At 39.6% G+C, this 14,743-nt stretch overlaps 1 protein-coding gene across 2 annotated transcripts in view; it reads left to right on the top strand.

Moving 5' to 3' along the window:
* The window catches only part of LOC149243496 (putative potassium transporter 12), a 168,388-nt gene that overhangs the window by 39,795 nt on the left and 113,850 nt on the right, over nucleotides 1-14,743 (top strand). For both annotated transcript variants that reach the window (XM_089374539.1, XM_089374538.1), the window contains exons 2-5: nucleotides 9,010-9,238; nucleotides 9,387-9,635; nucleotides 9,770-9,820; nucleotides 10,019-10,279. In XM_089374539.1, the coding sequence (XP_089230665.1) occupies nucleotides 9,010-9,238; nucleotides 9,387-9,635; nucleotides 9,770-9,820; nucleotides 10,019-10,279 (790 nt within the window). The remainder of the gene's footprint in view (nucleotides 1-9,009; nucleotides 9,239-9,386; nucleotides 9,636-9,769; nucleotides 9,821-10,018; nucleotides 10,280-14,743) is intronic.

Genomic DNA, 14,743 nt, shown 5'->3' with positions numbered 1-14,743 from the left:
ACGTTTCCTCCTCGAGAAATGGGCTAGTATGGCCGGAAACGAGTTTCCAGACCGTACAGTACGAGTTTCCAAGTTTCCGTTTCGTTTCTGGTGGGAAACGGACCCTTCTCCAAGGTTTCCTGAAACTTAGAACCAACGATTTGAGATGTGCTTAGAGAGTGAGCTTATTAGATGTGAATTTTCAAACTTTGTAGCATATGAACTCACAAGGAAAACACAATATTAGTCACTTCCACAGTGTATATACTAGGAACAAGTAACAAAAAAATATAGAGCTACGAAAACACTTGTGCACTTTATGTTCCAATGATTTTTTTATAAGCAATACATGACTATTATGACAGCAGTAAATTTTTTTATGACAACAATAAGTAAATTAGCTTAGATGCCAAATTCAAAGTGCATATGCTTGATGCCAAATTCAAAGTGCATATGCTTGTTCAATGCGATGAAGAGAAACCCAATTACTAAATCAACGTTGCCAAGTCAAGAACTTGGATGTATTAGCCTTTCAAAAATGCAATTTACCACTGTTATATCAGATTTGTTATGCAGAGATGACAATCATTAAAACTCTTAGATTCATGCCAAATTATGATTGCCTAACTCAATCAATTTATTCTTAAATATGTCAAACAACTTCCAAAATGAATTGTAGGGCAATTTAGGATGTTTTTATCACTTTTATGAATTAATTTTCTTGCTGAAATAAATCAGCGAGGAAACAAGGGCTAGGAGATCAAATCCTTGGGCCCTAGGCCTTGAAGCCTACTAGCCCAACTTGTGCAAAATTCGTTCCAATAACTTGATACTTGAAACACAAGATTTAGGCCAATTTTCCTTGCAAAATACACCCACAATCAGTCTAGAAAAATTTCAGAGATAAGCATGTGGTAATTTAGGGTCAAGAGAAGGCAAGAGAGAGGCCAAAATGAATGGGAAAATGCCTTAATAGGCCCGCGGCTAGGGTAAAAGGCCTAATAAGCCTTACAACAAGTCCAAAAGAGGCCACTGTTGGGCTTAGGAGGGGCCGAAATGCCCACTAGGGGATGTGGCCTAGGGTTTTGAGGCCTAAGGCCTGCGGTGTTGGAAAATGTAACTATTTTCGGTCTTCATTATTGTGCTTGAGTCATCATATAATGTACTTGTCAAAAGATTAAAGAAAATTATTATTATTATTATTGTGACTTATTAAAGCATAGGTTTCAAACTTTCATGCTTGGGTCACCATGTTTTAGGTCAAAGTCCTCATTGAGGACTTCTAGGATTTATTCTAAGTCAATAGAGTCATTGTAATTTTAAAGAGACCCTTCTTGGGCTTTTGAATCATTTAAAAAGGTTAAGTATCGAGTCAAATATGAATTATGTAACCTCCACACCATGTCGGCCTAAAAGAAGATCAAGTCGGCCTAAGGACCCTATTCGACCTCACATGGAGCCTATAAAAGCAAGCTCATTGAATTCATTTGGAGCGTCATTCTCACACAACAGTTCGATTTCTCTTGTAGCTGGGAAGAAGTGCGAAATTCTCTTGTAGCTGGGAAGAAGTGCAAAGTTCTTTTGTAGCTGGGAAAATGTGCGAAGTCTGTTGCTGGGAAGCCGAAGTGAATGCAAGTTTGGGGAAATCTAAAGAGAAAAGGAAAATCAAAATTTTGGTGTCTCTCTCTCTCTGCCTCGTGTCCTGGATTGGGAGATCGAAGTCTTCCAAATTTCTTTGTCGCCGGAAGCTGCCAATTGCCGCAAGTTGCTGCCTAGTCGAAGTTGCTGGAAAGGGGTCGAAATTATGGGAGGCTGACTTGGTGTGGAGGGAAGGTCTTGTCTTGGTCTAAGTTGCAGAGTCTCAAAGAATACCGTTGAAAGGAAGAATTCCTTGACTGGGTTTTCCCCTGGTTTTGCCCTGGCATAGATCCTACATCTGGTGTCTATTGTTTTATGTGCTGCTTCTTTGGTAATTGAGTAATGAACTAAAAAAAAGTAGATATAAAGAATCGTAATAATAAGTAACATCACAAGTAATTATTAAGAATAAGAAAATCTTTCTGCCTTTCTGATTTTCTAACATGGTATTAGAGCTTTGGTGAAGAAGGAAGAATTAGGTAGTCTCAAGCACTTGATCAAGGAACCATTCAAATGGACTATCTCAGGGACAGAGTCTACTATATTCAAGGAAGATGTCTAACACAATCAAGGGAGAGAACAAACTTGAAGGGGCCTCTAACTTCAGGTCTTGGAAGAAGAGGATTGACCTAATCCTTGAAAAGAACAAGGTACTGGACTTGGTAAGAGGAAAAGTAAAGAAGCCTACAAAGGATTCCAGTGATGCTGACAAAGTGAAATACAGGGAATTAGAATTGGTGGCCATGACTTTGATGGTAGAAGGAATAAAGGACAACCTTGCCCCATTCATAGCTAACATCGATCATGCTCAGGAAATGTATGAAGCCTTGTTGAAGTTATTCACTATTAAGAACATTGGTCAAGTAGCAAGTTTGAAGAATGAGATAAGGACTACGAAGATGACTAAATAAGGCATTGTTGCAGCCTTCTTTGTGAAGATATCTAGAATCAGGGATGATCTCTTCGCCATTGATGAAATTGTTCCAGACAAAGAACTCGTGATCACTGCTCTATTAGGATTGCCACCCTCTTGGGGTGCATTTGCTGCAGGTCTCAACAGTTGGAAGGTAGCTCCCATCTTTGAAGAATTATGGACCACCTGCAGTCAGGAAGAATTAAGGATTTCAATGGTTTCCAATCCTGAAGGAGTATCAAATACTTACGTTGCTCAACATAAATGAAAGAGATTGAAGGGACCAAGGAAGAAAGTTGACATGTCCAAGGTAGAGTGCTATCAATGTCATAAGAAGGGTCACTACAAGAGTGACTATCCTGACAATCCAAAGAATAAGAAGAGAGATAGAGAACGTGCTAACTTTTTTGAGGTAGGAGGCTCAAAGAAAGTCAAGCCCGAAGATTCCGACATTAGGGACTTACACTACTAAGTCCTTTGCTTAGATATTTTGTTTTATATGTTTTAGAATTTATAGGTTTTTAACGTATTTTTGGAAAAGACATTTTATTGTTTTTATAAGTTTGTAGGTATCCCTCAAGCTTTGGAGGGAGCTCCCAACAACTCCCAAAGATAAGTATCTCATTTCCTTTCAGTTTTGGGTCCATGTATTCATTTAGTTTTGATTATATTAAATACTAATCACCATCCTCCCTCTATTGTCTTGATTAGGAAAAACATTTGCAAGGAGTATGAAGGAGGATCTCTCAAGACAAGGTTGGTCAAGGAACTAAGGTATGCTTTAAATACATTTATATTGAAAGGATTATTCATTTGATAATCCATTACTAACATTGTTATGTCTAGCTATAGTGAATCACAGTGATTCTTGTTCTGGGTGATTCATCACTTGATAAATCTACCCTCCCCACTCATATTCTTAACTAATTTTGTAGAACCCTAGATAGGTTCTGGAAAACCCTAATCTAAGGGTATGCATATGTGAATGTCTAAAACCCTAAGATGCTTAGGGATGTTGTGAAATGCTGATTGAAGTTCTTATTGATGTTGTCATATTTGGGATTTTGGTATGATCAGGAAAACCTAGCTTGTTAGGGTTGAATGGTAAGGTCTAAAATCTCGAACCTTTGAAGTTTTGGTAATGTTGGGTTTACTATGTTTCTACATTGAAACCCCAGCTCATTAGGGGTTGGTGGAATGTGTGAGCAAGACCCTTATATTGTCTTAGAAATGTTTCCCTTGGTATGGGTGTGTTTGTCTGATCAAACCCTACTGTAATCAAGATTGTTGTAGCTCTTACTGATCATTGTGAAGTTGGGTTTGACTAACACATGATATGAAATGCATTTGCATGATGATGAAATCTAGGCATATATAGATATGTCCCTTTGGTTGAAACCCTAACTTGGTCTAGGTAAGATATATTGATGTTATCGGCCATATGATATGTGTATGTATTGTTATGAATTCCTAGATATGTGTGTTGACCTAGTTATTGATGGTCATAAATCTTAGGATTTAATGAAAGTCCTTGTCTAAGATTCTAGGATGATGATATTTGGAAATCTAGGGTTTTGCAACTAAACCCTAGTAGTAGTTAAATTGTCTAGTATGTGTGATATAACAATCTGAGATCTATTTATTTAATGATTGTTGAGATTGTGAAAATGGAATTCTAGGGTTTTGGAGTTAAACCTTAGTCGAAGTAGAAATCTCTGATTTATGATGAATATATGATAATTTGAGATTTGTGTAAGATTGTTGAAATCTGAGTTTTTTGGGATTGATGGTTGATCGGAAATCCAAGGTTTGCAAATAACCCTAGTGAAAGCTGGTCATGTTAGTGACTACGCTGTGATTGACTTTGATTGATTCTTTTGTATGAAATATAGGATTTGTATGAAACCCTAGTGAGAAGTCTAACATATTTTGAAAGGTTGTTGAATGCTTTATATTTGTCTGAATTGTTTCTAGGGTTTGATATATGTTGTAGTAAGGTACGTCATGCCTTTGGAAGAAATATTGAAACGCTAGATGGAATGCAAGTTGTTATGAAGTAGTCTAGGGTTTGTGACTAAGTCCCTAGGAGGATGATGAAGAGTATATGTCTTTTGTTTGTAAATTAAGTTTGGGTATTTGATATGTATAAAGTTGAAATGCTTCGGTGAATCTGATATGGCTAACTTCATGCTTCTATAGATTTGGTTGTACTTGCTATCTAAGTTGTGCAGGGACACAATCTTTAATTTGGTGAAGATGCTCGTTGATGTGATAAGCATGATGAGAATGATAATAACTCTGATGAAATGGTTGGAAGCCATGAAAGATTCTCCGATGACGAAAAGGAAGAAGTTGATCTCCTGGAGGAAGCTGCATAGATGAGATCTCCTTAAGATTAAGAGGGAGTCCAGATGAAGAGGTGCTTCCTAGTTGGGAGGGAGGGCATAACTTGGTTTTGATTAAAAGAATGTAATTCAAAGGATATGTTGCTCGTTGAAAAGTACGAAAGGAAAGTGTATAATTGAGCAATCTTCAGTCAAAGATTCAGTTGATTGTCCTACTGAGTTGAGGAGCAACATCTAGAACGACCTCAGAGGTTTGTATTTGATTATGTACTTATGAAAGTAATTGTTAATTGGGGTGTTTGTACAGGTGAATCTCTCTAAGGTTTTGATAGCATGTTGGTTACCAATCAATTTAATTGGGAGAGATTTGTGGTCCTTGATCTGCTGGATCAAGGGGTGTTGAGGCTTTGTGAGTGAAGCATTGTCTGGGAAGACATCTGGCCGACACTTTGTTTTGATGTCTGGGTCTTGAAGTTGGAAAGGCCGTGTTGATTATAGAGCTCTTTTTTGGATACACACCTGGAATTTTGGGTTGGTGGTTAGCAAGTAGGCCTGACGGTACCTAAAGGGGCTGAAAGCTTGAGTCCATCTTATTCCCACTTGGATAGATTGCCCTGGTTAGGAATCTAGTCCATGGCATTGCGGTGCCTAAATTGTTGAGAGACCATTTGGATAGATTGCCCTAGTCAGGAATCTAGTCCGTGGCATTGCAGTGCCTAAATTGTTGAAAGACCACTTGGATAGATTGCCCTGGTCAGGAATCTAGTCCATGGCATTGTGGTGCCTAAAGTTCTTCATGGTTCATATAGTTTGAGATCTTCCATTGTATTTGTACATTATGAATACCTCCCTAGTTAAGAGGGAGTGTTGGAAAATGTAACTATGTTCGGTCTTCATTAATGTACTTGAGTCATCATGTAATGTACTTATTAAAGCATGGGTTTCATGTTTGGGTCACCATGTTTTAGGTCAAGGTCCCCATTGAGGACTTCTAGGATTTATTTTGAGTCAATAGAGTCATTGTACTTTTAAAGATATCCTTCTTGGGCTTTTGAATCATGTAAAAAGGTTAAGTATTGAGTCAAATATGAACTATGTAATCTCCACACCATGTCGGCCTAAAGACCCTATTTGAGCTCACATGGAGCCTATAAAAGCAAGCTCATCAAATTCATTTGGAGCATCATTCTCACACACAAGTTTGATTTCTCTTGTAGCTGGGAAGAAGTGCAAAATTCTCTTGTAGTTGGGAAGAAGTGCGAAATTCATTTGTAGTTAGGAAGAAGTGTGAAGTTCTCTTGTAGCTGGGAAAAGGTGCGAAGTTTGTTGCTGGGAAGCCGAAGTAAATGCGAGTTTGGGGAAGTCTAAGGAGAAAAGGAAAATTGAATTTTTGGTGCCTCTCTCTCTCTCTGTTTCGTGTCCTGGATTGGGAGATCGAAGTCTTCCAAGTTTCTTTGTTGCCAGAAGTTGCTACCTAGTCAAAGTTGCCGGAAAGGGGTCGAAATTCTGGGAGGCTGACTTGGTGTGGAGGGAAGGTCTTGTTTTGGTCTAGGGTGAAGAGTCTCAAAGAATACTATTGAAAGGAAGAATTTCTTGACTGGGGTTTCCCCTCGAGGGGGGTTTTTCCTTGGCATAGTGCCTACATCTGGTGTCTATTGTTTTATGTTATGCTGCTTTGGTAATTGCTTGATGAACTAAAGGAAAGAAGATATAAAGAATCGTAATAATAAGTAACATCACAAGTAATTATCAAGAATAAGAAAATCTTTTTGCCTTTCTGATTTTTTAATAGCATCAACCTCCTATGGTACATTTCTGGGCTGCTCTACCCAAGTATGAGGATGTGTGAGTGCCAAATCCTAGAGAACCAATGGTTAGTTGAACCCAAAGAAGGGAGGTGGAATAAGGGCTTATAACATAAGATGGAAAGTGGTAAGTGTGGAATGGGGAGAGATGGGGTTGCACTATCTGAATCATGGCTTCCCAAGTGGTGCCCCTCCTATACCCATTGAGCTATTAGGGGAGGTCCCACTGGACTAAGATTGAAAATTAACCCCCCATTTAAGGTGAGGGAACAAGATCACGGCCAAGACCCTTCTTTCTTCCAAGTTACCCCATAATCCATGTCAAAATGCCCAAATACAAACAAGCATAAGCACCCAATTGCAAAATGAATAAAGTACCTTTTGATCAGAAGCCCACCTTCCAACATGTGCTCTTGGCAAATGGGCGAGGAAACATATGACTGATGCAGGTGGCAGAGATATGAATGGCATGTCACATCGGCTACTAGGTGGCTCTCAGGGGCTGCTGGCTGCCGGCTGGAAGAGATGAATAGGAGAAAAGTTTCTCCTAGGGGTCACCCACTTTTGGTGGGTAACAAGTTGCATGTCTAATCACAGTTTATCCACCAATAGACTTACCTCTGTGCCCTTGTCTCTTGGTTACATGTTTCCACATAAGGTATTTGCTGTCATGATTTTATTCTCTTGAAGTTGCAGTCATATTTCCAAAGATGTAATAACAACAGCACTAACACTATCAGTTGGATGCAGAGGAGCAACACCAAAACTGACATTCTTCCTCTTCTTTGAGCTTGAGAAACAACCCTTGATGATTGAACAATAATTTTGGTGGTGTCACTGTGGAAGACTGCTACTGTTTGAGAAATGACAAACTTAGAAAATTAATGGCAGAATTTAGATGCACTGGACGCTTGAAATTGTGATGTTCTCCTAACCTGCACACTGTCTTAGGGTGTTTACTTGACAGGCGAGTGAAATGAGGCAAGAGAGTGAATAAGAATCACTTTTTTCTCAATGCTAGGCACGTTTCCACATGGGAGTGAGTAAGAATCACTTTTTTCTCAATGCTAGGCACGCTTTCACATGCCTGCATGTTGAACATGTCAGGACACATTTTTCCACGTGTCAGATATGTGTAGGACACATTTTCTGTGCATGTCCAACATGTGGAAAAGATGTGTTGTCCTGTCCACATGTCTGACACACTGGGGGTGGGGTATCTGGTGTTTTACCTAAGGATGTATGAAGCCTAATGAAGTAATCATGGTGTATGTTATACATGCTCTATGTTTTGATAGGGGAGCAACATTTGACCTCCAATCTAATCTTGATACGCAAACAAAAACACAGAAAAAGAAAAACTATATATCTTGTACACAGACTGTGATCTTTACTGTTAAGTATGAAGGCCAGCTATGCAAAACCCATTCTTAAGTGGTATGACTATTGTAAAATTAGGTGTATGTTTTGGGAGACGAGGATTCAGTGCTGAGTTACAATGGTCACCCATTTCATTCTTTTCTTTTCAAGGTTGTGTATTGCAATTTCATGTTTAGAATGTTGGAATTGTAAAATCATTACATATTACACGAATTTGCTTATTTGCCATCTTATTTTAAGATGCAAGCTCTCCCCAAAAAGCTTGAACTAAAAGCAGTGGATATCTGAAGATGTGCAAGACTGCATGGCATCTATAACAATTTCAAATTCATAGAAATAAAACTGAAGGTGATGCATGATTTTGAAGCAATTACAAATTAGAAAAAGATGGACGCATTCATTTAGCTGTAAAAGGGAGACAATATTTTTTCTCAAGCTTTTGACAAGCCCTTTTTTGTGGCTCAATGGAGGAAATTTAATCGTCCCAAAATCTTATGAGAGTTGTGCCTATTCCCAAGTCCGTGAATAAGGAAAAAAATATGAAGAGTAAAAGGGCTCTTTTTCTTTTCCCAGCATGACACCATCTGGTACTCTGCACACATATATGCAGCAAAAATGTATTAAAGACCTATTCTCTGTTCTGTGAGCATAAGATTCTATGATGGAACGGGCCTCTTCAAATGTTCAAAACAAACATGTATATACAAATTCAAGTCCATAAAACTTGATGACGGGATGCATGAGTTTGAAGCAAATAGTTATCGTACTGAGTTAAGGTCAATCCATCATTTATTGTTGTATTGACATAATTTCATAACACAAGTGAAAGAAAGAGCTCTCCTAACAGCATCTAGCATACATACATGCTCATGTTTCTAGACCTGTGAAAATTGATGCATGAATTTGTAAAAACAATGATGGAATTGTAACTGACATGACTAAATTACAGGACCTTTCATTAGGACGGACGCTCGGCTTGGCATTCCAAACACTTGGAGTGGTCTATGGTGATTTGGGTACCAGCCCCTTGTATGTCTTCTCCAGTGTATTCAGCCAGGCTCGTATCAAAGGAGATGAAGATGTTTTGGGTGCATTATCTTTAGTGATGTACACAATAGCTCTCATCCCTTTGGCTAAATATGTGTTCATTGTGCTCAAAGCCAATGACAATGGTGAAGGTAAGGCTTTGGTGTGAGGAAACTACATTGATGTCTGCAATTTATAATATTTTCTTAGACCAAATATTTAGAATTGTACAACCATGATCTAAGCAAGATACTAAATACTGAGGCATTGGATCTAAATCCTAGACTGTTGCTGCTGCAGGGGGGACATTTTCCTTGTACTCTTTGATTTGCAGATATGCAAAGGTCAATCTGCTCCCCAATCAGCAACCATCGGATGAAAAAATTTCCAGTTTCAAGCTCAAGTTGCCCACCCCAGAGCTGGAAAGATCATTAAGAATCAAAGAAAGCCTTGAGAGAAGTACAAAATTGAAGACCCTACTGCTACTCTTGGTTCTCATGGGTACTTCCATGGTAATTGGGGATGGCATACTTACACCTGCAATATCAGGTTTTCCAACTTTTTTTCTTCCATTTTTTCTTGTATCAACCTATATAATCTCGATTTAATCATTTCCACCTCTGTATCTAAAAAGTTGTCTTTAGATGCAGCTATTATCTGATTCATTTTGGTTCTTGTGGCAGTCATGTCTGCAGTGAGTGGCCTGCAAGATGAAATATCTAGCTTTACGGAAGGTAATGTCATAAATATTTCTTTAAAACAGTTATTATTCCTGTCAAAACATTCTTAATAGTGTTTCTAGCATACAATTTACAGGAGAGAACACAACCTGAAGTAGATTGGCCTCCAGCAAATATCTTTATTGATTTTTTTACTGCAAAAAGTTGCGAACATTCAAAAAATTTGTTACTATTTACATGTGTTTTCTGCAGACACAGTGGTCATTGTCTCAATCGTATTCCTGGTGATCTTGTTCAGCGTACAACAGTTTGGTACAAGCAAAGTAGGCATGACATTTGCTCCGGCACTCCTGATATGGTTTTTATCTCTTGGTTCTATTGGACTTTACAATATTATTTCACATGACGTGACAGTTTTAAGGGCATTCAATCCAGTTTATATCTATTACTTTTTCAAGAGGAACACTATCAAAGCATGGATGTCCCTAGGAGGATGCGTGCTGTGCATAACAGGTGATACAAACAACTGATGTAATTCTTTGCAATTTTTAGAAAAAATGTTTCAAAACAGCTAGATCCTTGGCCATACCAATTCGTGACTGAATGAGTGAAGCTCTAGTACTCATGCTAAGATACAGGCAGAGCGTCAACCTTTTTTCCTCAAGCAAGAAGGTTCTGACTTCAAAGTATATGATAGAACTCAGCACCATCATGATTCATCTCAAATTTACTGCCTTGCAAACTATTTGAAAAGGAAATTTCAAACACCTTGTGCTTCTAGGTCTGATAGCTCAATGAGTTCAAAGAAATGAAGAAAACATACCTTTCAGATGCCCCATTGAGGATACCATGTGTTCTAAATACAATAAAAATTATAAGATCTGCATTGAAAAACTACCAACAAGTGAAAAATTCCATGTATTAGGAAGGTCGACAATAGTTGACCTAATCTATAGTGCCTCAGTAATCGAATTTAAAGGGATCATTATCAGTCTGAGAGGCAATGTTGGCCTGATTAAATTGGCTACTTTTTTTTTCAGTTGGAAAGAAAGATATGATTATTAAAATCCAAAGAATTACATAAGCCCTCGCAGGGCACAAAAAAACAGTCGACTGGACTTCTTATGCCATTATTCCCAAGATTTCTTGTTCAAAATCCCCTTTTTCCTTTTAGACTTGTCTCATATCAGCTTCTTGCATGGGATTAGACGCTGTAACAATTTTATCTTTGGGGCCCCAACTTCACCTTTTATGCTTCTTTATGAGCCATTTCCCTTGGTTTATATCCCTTTACAAGCTCCTCTTCTTGGCCCTGTTCTGCATTTGGATTTATCTTCTCCTCCTTTAAAATAGGAGCTTTTACCCACTAAAATGGGTAACCTATAGGTGAAAATTTTCTCCTACATTTGATAGACAACTGGTTATCCATATAAGCCAGCATCCCTTGATAGCCACCACTAGCTGATGATATGCCATATATCTCTGCCACTTGCATCAGCCATTTGCTTATCATCCATCCGGCATGAGCATATGCACGAAGGTGGGCTTCCTCTCAAAAGGTACTTTGGTCATTTTACAATCGGGTGCTTATACTTGTTTGTTTTTGAGCATTTAGTATGGATTATGGGGTGATCTAAAAAAATGATGGGTTTTGATCGTGATCTTGTTCTCTCACCCGAAATGGGAGGTTAATCTTCGATCCTAGTCCAGTGGGGCCTCCCATAATGGCCCAATGGATATAGGAGGGGCACTACTTGGGAAGCCATGATTGAGATAACGTAGTTCCATCTATCCCTATTTTATACTTGACACTTTATACATTACAAGCCCATATCTCACCTCCATTCTTTGGGTTCAACTGACCATTGGTTCTTCGGGATTTGGCACCCATACGCGTCCACATACCTAGGTAGGGCTTAGATACCTTGTCCTAGGAGGTTGATGCAACTAAAAGAAACAGAAAGAGCATATCATGACCACGACAAAATTAAAAGAAAGAATATCAAAATGCAAAAGATGGCCAGGGAAGTACAAATTAACACGTGGGAAAAAGCTTAGCATGAGCTCTACTCACTCATTGTGGCCATCACCCAATTCCTAAGCACATGTTGCTCCATTACATCTTATAAAAGAACCCTTGCATGTCCTAAACCCCGATGAGTGAGAAGCTGACTCATTATTAATGGGTAATACAACTGCTATATCATTTAGAGCAACCTCTAACCCTTGAGCTATGAACAATAATACAAAAAAATAAATCAATAAAAAGTAAAAGGCGCACAAGAGGGGTGGAAAAACAAAGGCCGAGTTTGTAGCCCATGACACTCAAGCTCGGTTCACTTAGATGCAATAATGATTTTTGTTTCTAATCACTGGTTGCTGTCACTAGAATTTATGTTGTGATTGTCAAGTGTTTCAACAACCAATTTCTTGGCCATCTTTCCATAACTGTTCAGGCCATTCGAGAAGTATATTGGCATTATTAAGTGAAGCATTGGGACTTTTGGGCCTCCTAGCAACAACATATCACACATGTATTAGGACACCCCCTACAACTAGGACGTTGTACAACTTTGCACTAGATTTGATGATTCTTCAAGATGATACACTTGGACCAACATGCCCCTAGGCCGGCCTTAGCACCAATTAATGGATGGCAGTAGATTTAGGGCCCATGTGAGGATAGTCTCACCTTCATAGATTAGGGAGGGCTAGTGGCAGTGAAAAATCAGTGACCCGATTCCTATTGCAACAAACTGATTATATTTCACCTACTTGTTAAATTAATTGAACAAGCTATTTGCAGTTTTCAACGAAAAACACTGAAATACATACATTGTAGCCTACACCAAAATAAAACTTCGGAAACTAAATACAACACAGGAGATAAATAATCATACACACATATACACAGTTATTTTTGGACAAATGTCCCTGAAAAAACCCAATGCGGGAAAATCGGTGCAACAACTCTGAGGGTTTTATTATTATGCATTAGTAATTTCTGAATACAATTTCTGTATGCCTCCCGACAATTCAGTTACAGAGAATATCTCTAACAGAGAGATTTGTGAGATTACCTCACACTATCACTGGAAGTCCTGGCTAATCTAGCCCTTGAATGAACAGCCCCTGGCTGCCTCTACGCTACTTTTGCGTAGTGTCTGCGTCAGCCCAACGTCACATTGTCTAGGACCTGCGTCACTCTTCTTAGCTGATCTATTTGCCTCTGAAATTCAGATTTCTGCTCTCTCGGTCTCACAACCCGACTCTCTCGGTCTCACACCCCGACTTCCAGCTACAAAAACCGAACCCTCCAACAAATTCCGGACTCCCTCAAGGCTTTTGCGCTAACCTACGTTGCCTTTGCGTGGCCCTGCATAGCTTTGCGTCGGCCTGTTCTGGCTCAGTGCTGCCTCTCCCGGATCTCTCTCTGCCTCCTCTCTTGAGTATTTCCGGATTAAGAGAAATCTCCAACCTGAACTATCCCTGCCCCTCACTGCAAAATCTCACTTCGAATTTCTCACCGACCACTGCTTTGCTTTAGAAATTCGATCTTATGAACTCTTTGTGTGTGTGTTCTCCAAGTGCCCCTCAAGCCTCTTCTTATATCTTTCTGTTGGACAACCAACGAACCAGATTAACTTCTAATCAATGGCTTAGATCATTTTGGCTTGATCTTCGTCTTCTTCTAGAAGTTACACCCATAGTTTAGATTAATACCCATTATTTTAATTTCCTAAGTTTAGACTTAGGGTCCCATTAAAAATAATTAATTATTTTAATAAAACTGTCTCCGAGTGGAATTTCCCAAAACGATTTCTGGGTATTGGAGAATGCATGTGCCTAAACCTCCTTGCAACTTTTGAGACTTTGAGCACATTTGATGCTACTAGAAATCAACACTCCCTCTTAGCGAGGAATGTGCTCTAGCAATGCAACTCGCTGAAGCATCACTCTGTTCTGTAACATCTTCTTTTGCACCGTTGATGTCTGACATCCTGTCCATCAACTACTGCACAAATGTTGCATCTGTACTACTACTGACCCTGCCACTGTCAACACTGCATCCGTACTGCAACTCCCTCTCAATTCTACATCCGTGCTGCTGTTGACACTGCCACTCCCAACTGCATCTGCATTGCAACCTTCTCCAACTGCTGCTGCTACTGCATCAACGATGGAAAAGCATCTCAAATTACTAAACTGGTGTTCAGTATGATGCATCTCGTTGCTGGAGCCTGACTACTGCTAGTCTCTACGCTGACCCTTTGAAGCCTCTGCACTGCTGCTGACTTCTGCTTTGTGCCATATCCACTGCTGCTAACTCTGCTATGCGCTGTTCAGTCTCTGACGCTACTAGCTTTTGCAACTGTCACTCCGGCACTCCTCTCCACCAACTGACGTTGATCCATCTTGCTACTTTTGATCTGGGCTCCTGTAACAAGGAATTGATCCGAGAGGTGGGCTCCTCAAGGATCCTGCCCATATGTAGCTCTTTCGAACTACAACTCTAAATCAGCGCACCTCCCTCCTGGAGGTATCTCAGTTGTCATGGCAAACTCATCCTCCTCGATCCTCGCGACTGCAACTTTTAGATCATGCTTCTCATCTTTGTCCTTTTTTCTAAGAGGACACTGTGTTGTGTAGTGATCGAGTTCACCACACCTGAAGCATTTGATCTTCGAAACATCTTTCTTCTTCTTCCGTTGCTCCTGCTGCCCCTTGGATGCAAGGGCTGCATTCTCTTCCTCCTCCTTGGGCTTCGACCCACTGCTGCTGCTTCCATCAAGTTTACACTTGACCAAGTCCCTCCTCAGCTCCTCTTGCTTAAGAGCTACCCACATCTCATCCCAGTTTAGCAAAGTCGCCCTACTTAGGATTCTCTGGACAAAGACTTGCCACTCCTCAGATATTGAATTTAGGGCCAGTCTTGCCATCTCGGAACCTTGAGGTGTTGACCCCATAGTTGCCAAT

This window comes from Pinus tabuliformis, chromosome 8, assembly GCF_031772625.1.
Source record: "Pinus tabuliformis cultivar Carrire ecotype Pingquan chromosome 8, CPIR1, whole genome shotgun sequence".
Taxonomy (NCBI): domain Eukaryota; kingdom Viridiplantae; phylum Streptophyta; class Pinopsida; order Pinales; family Pinaceae; genus Pinus; species Pinus tabuliformis.
Note: the sequence above shows the minus strand (reverse complement) of the source record. Positions and strands in the feature narration are given on the sequence as shown.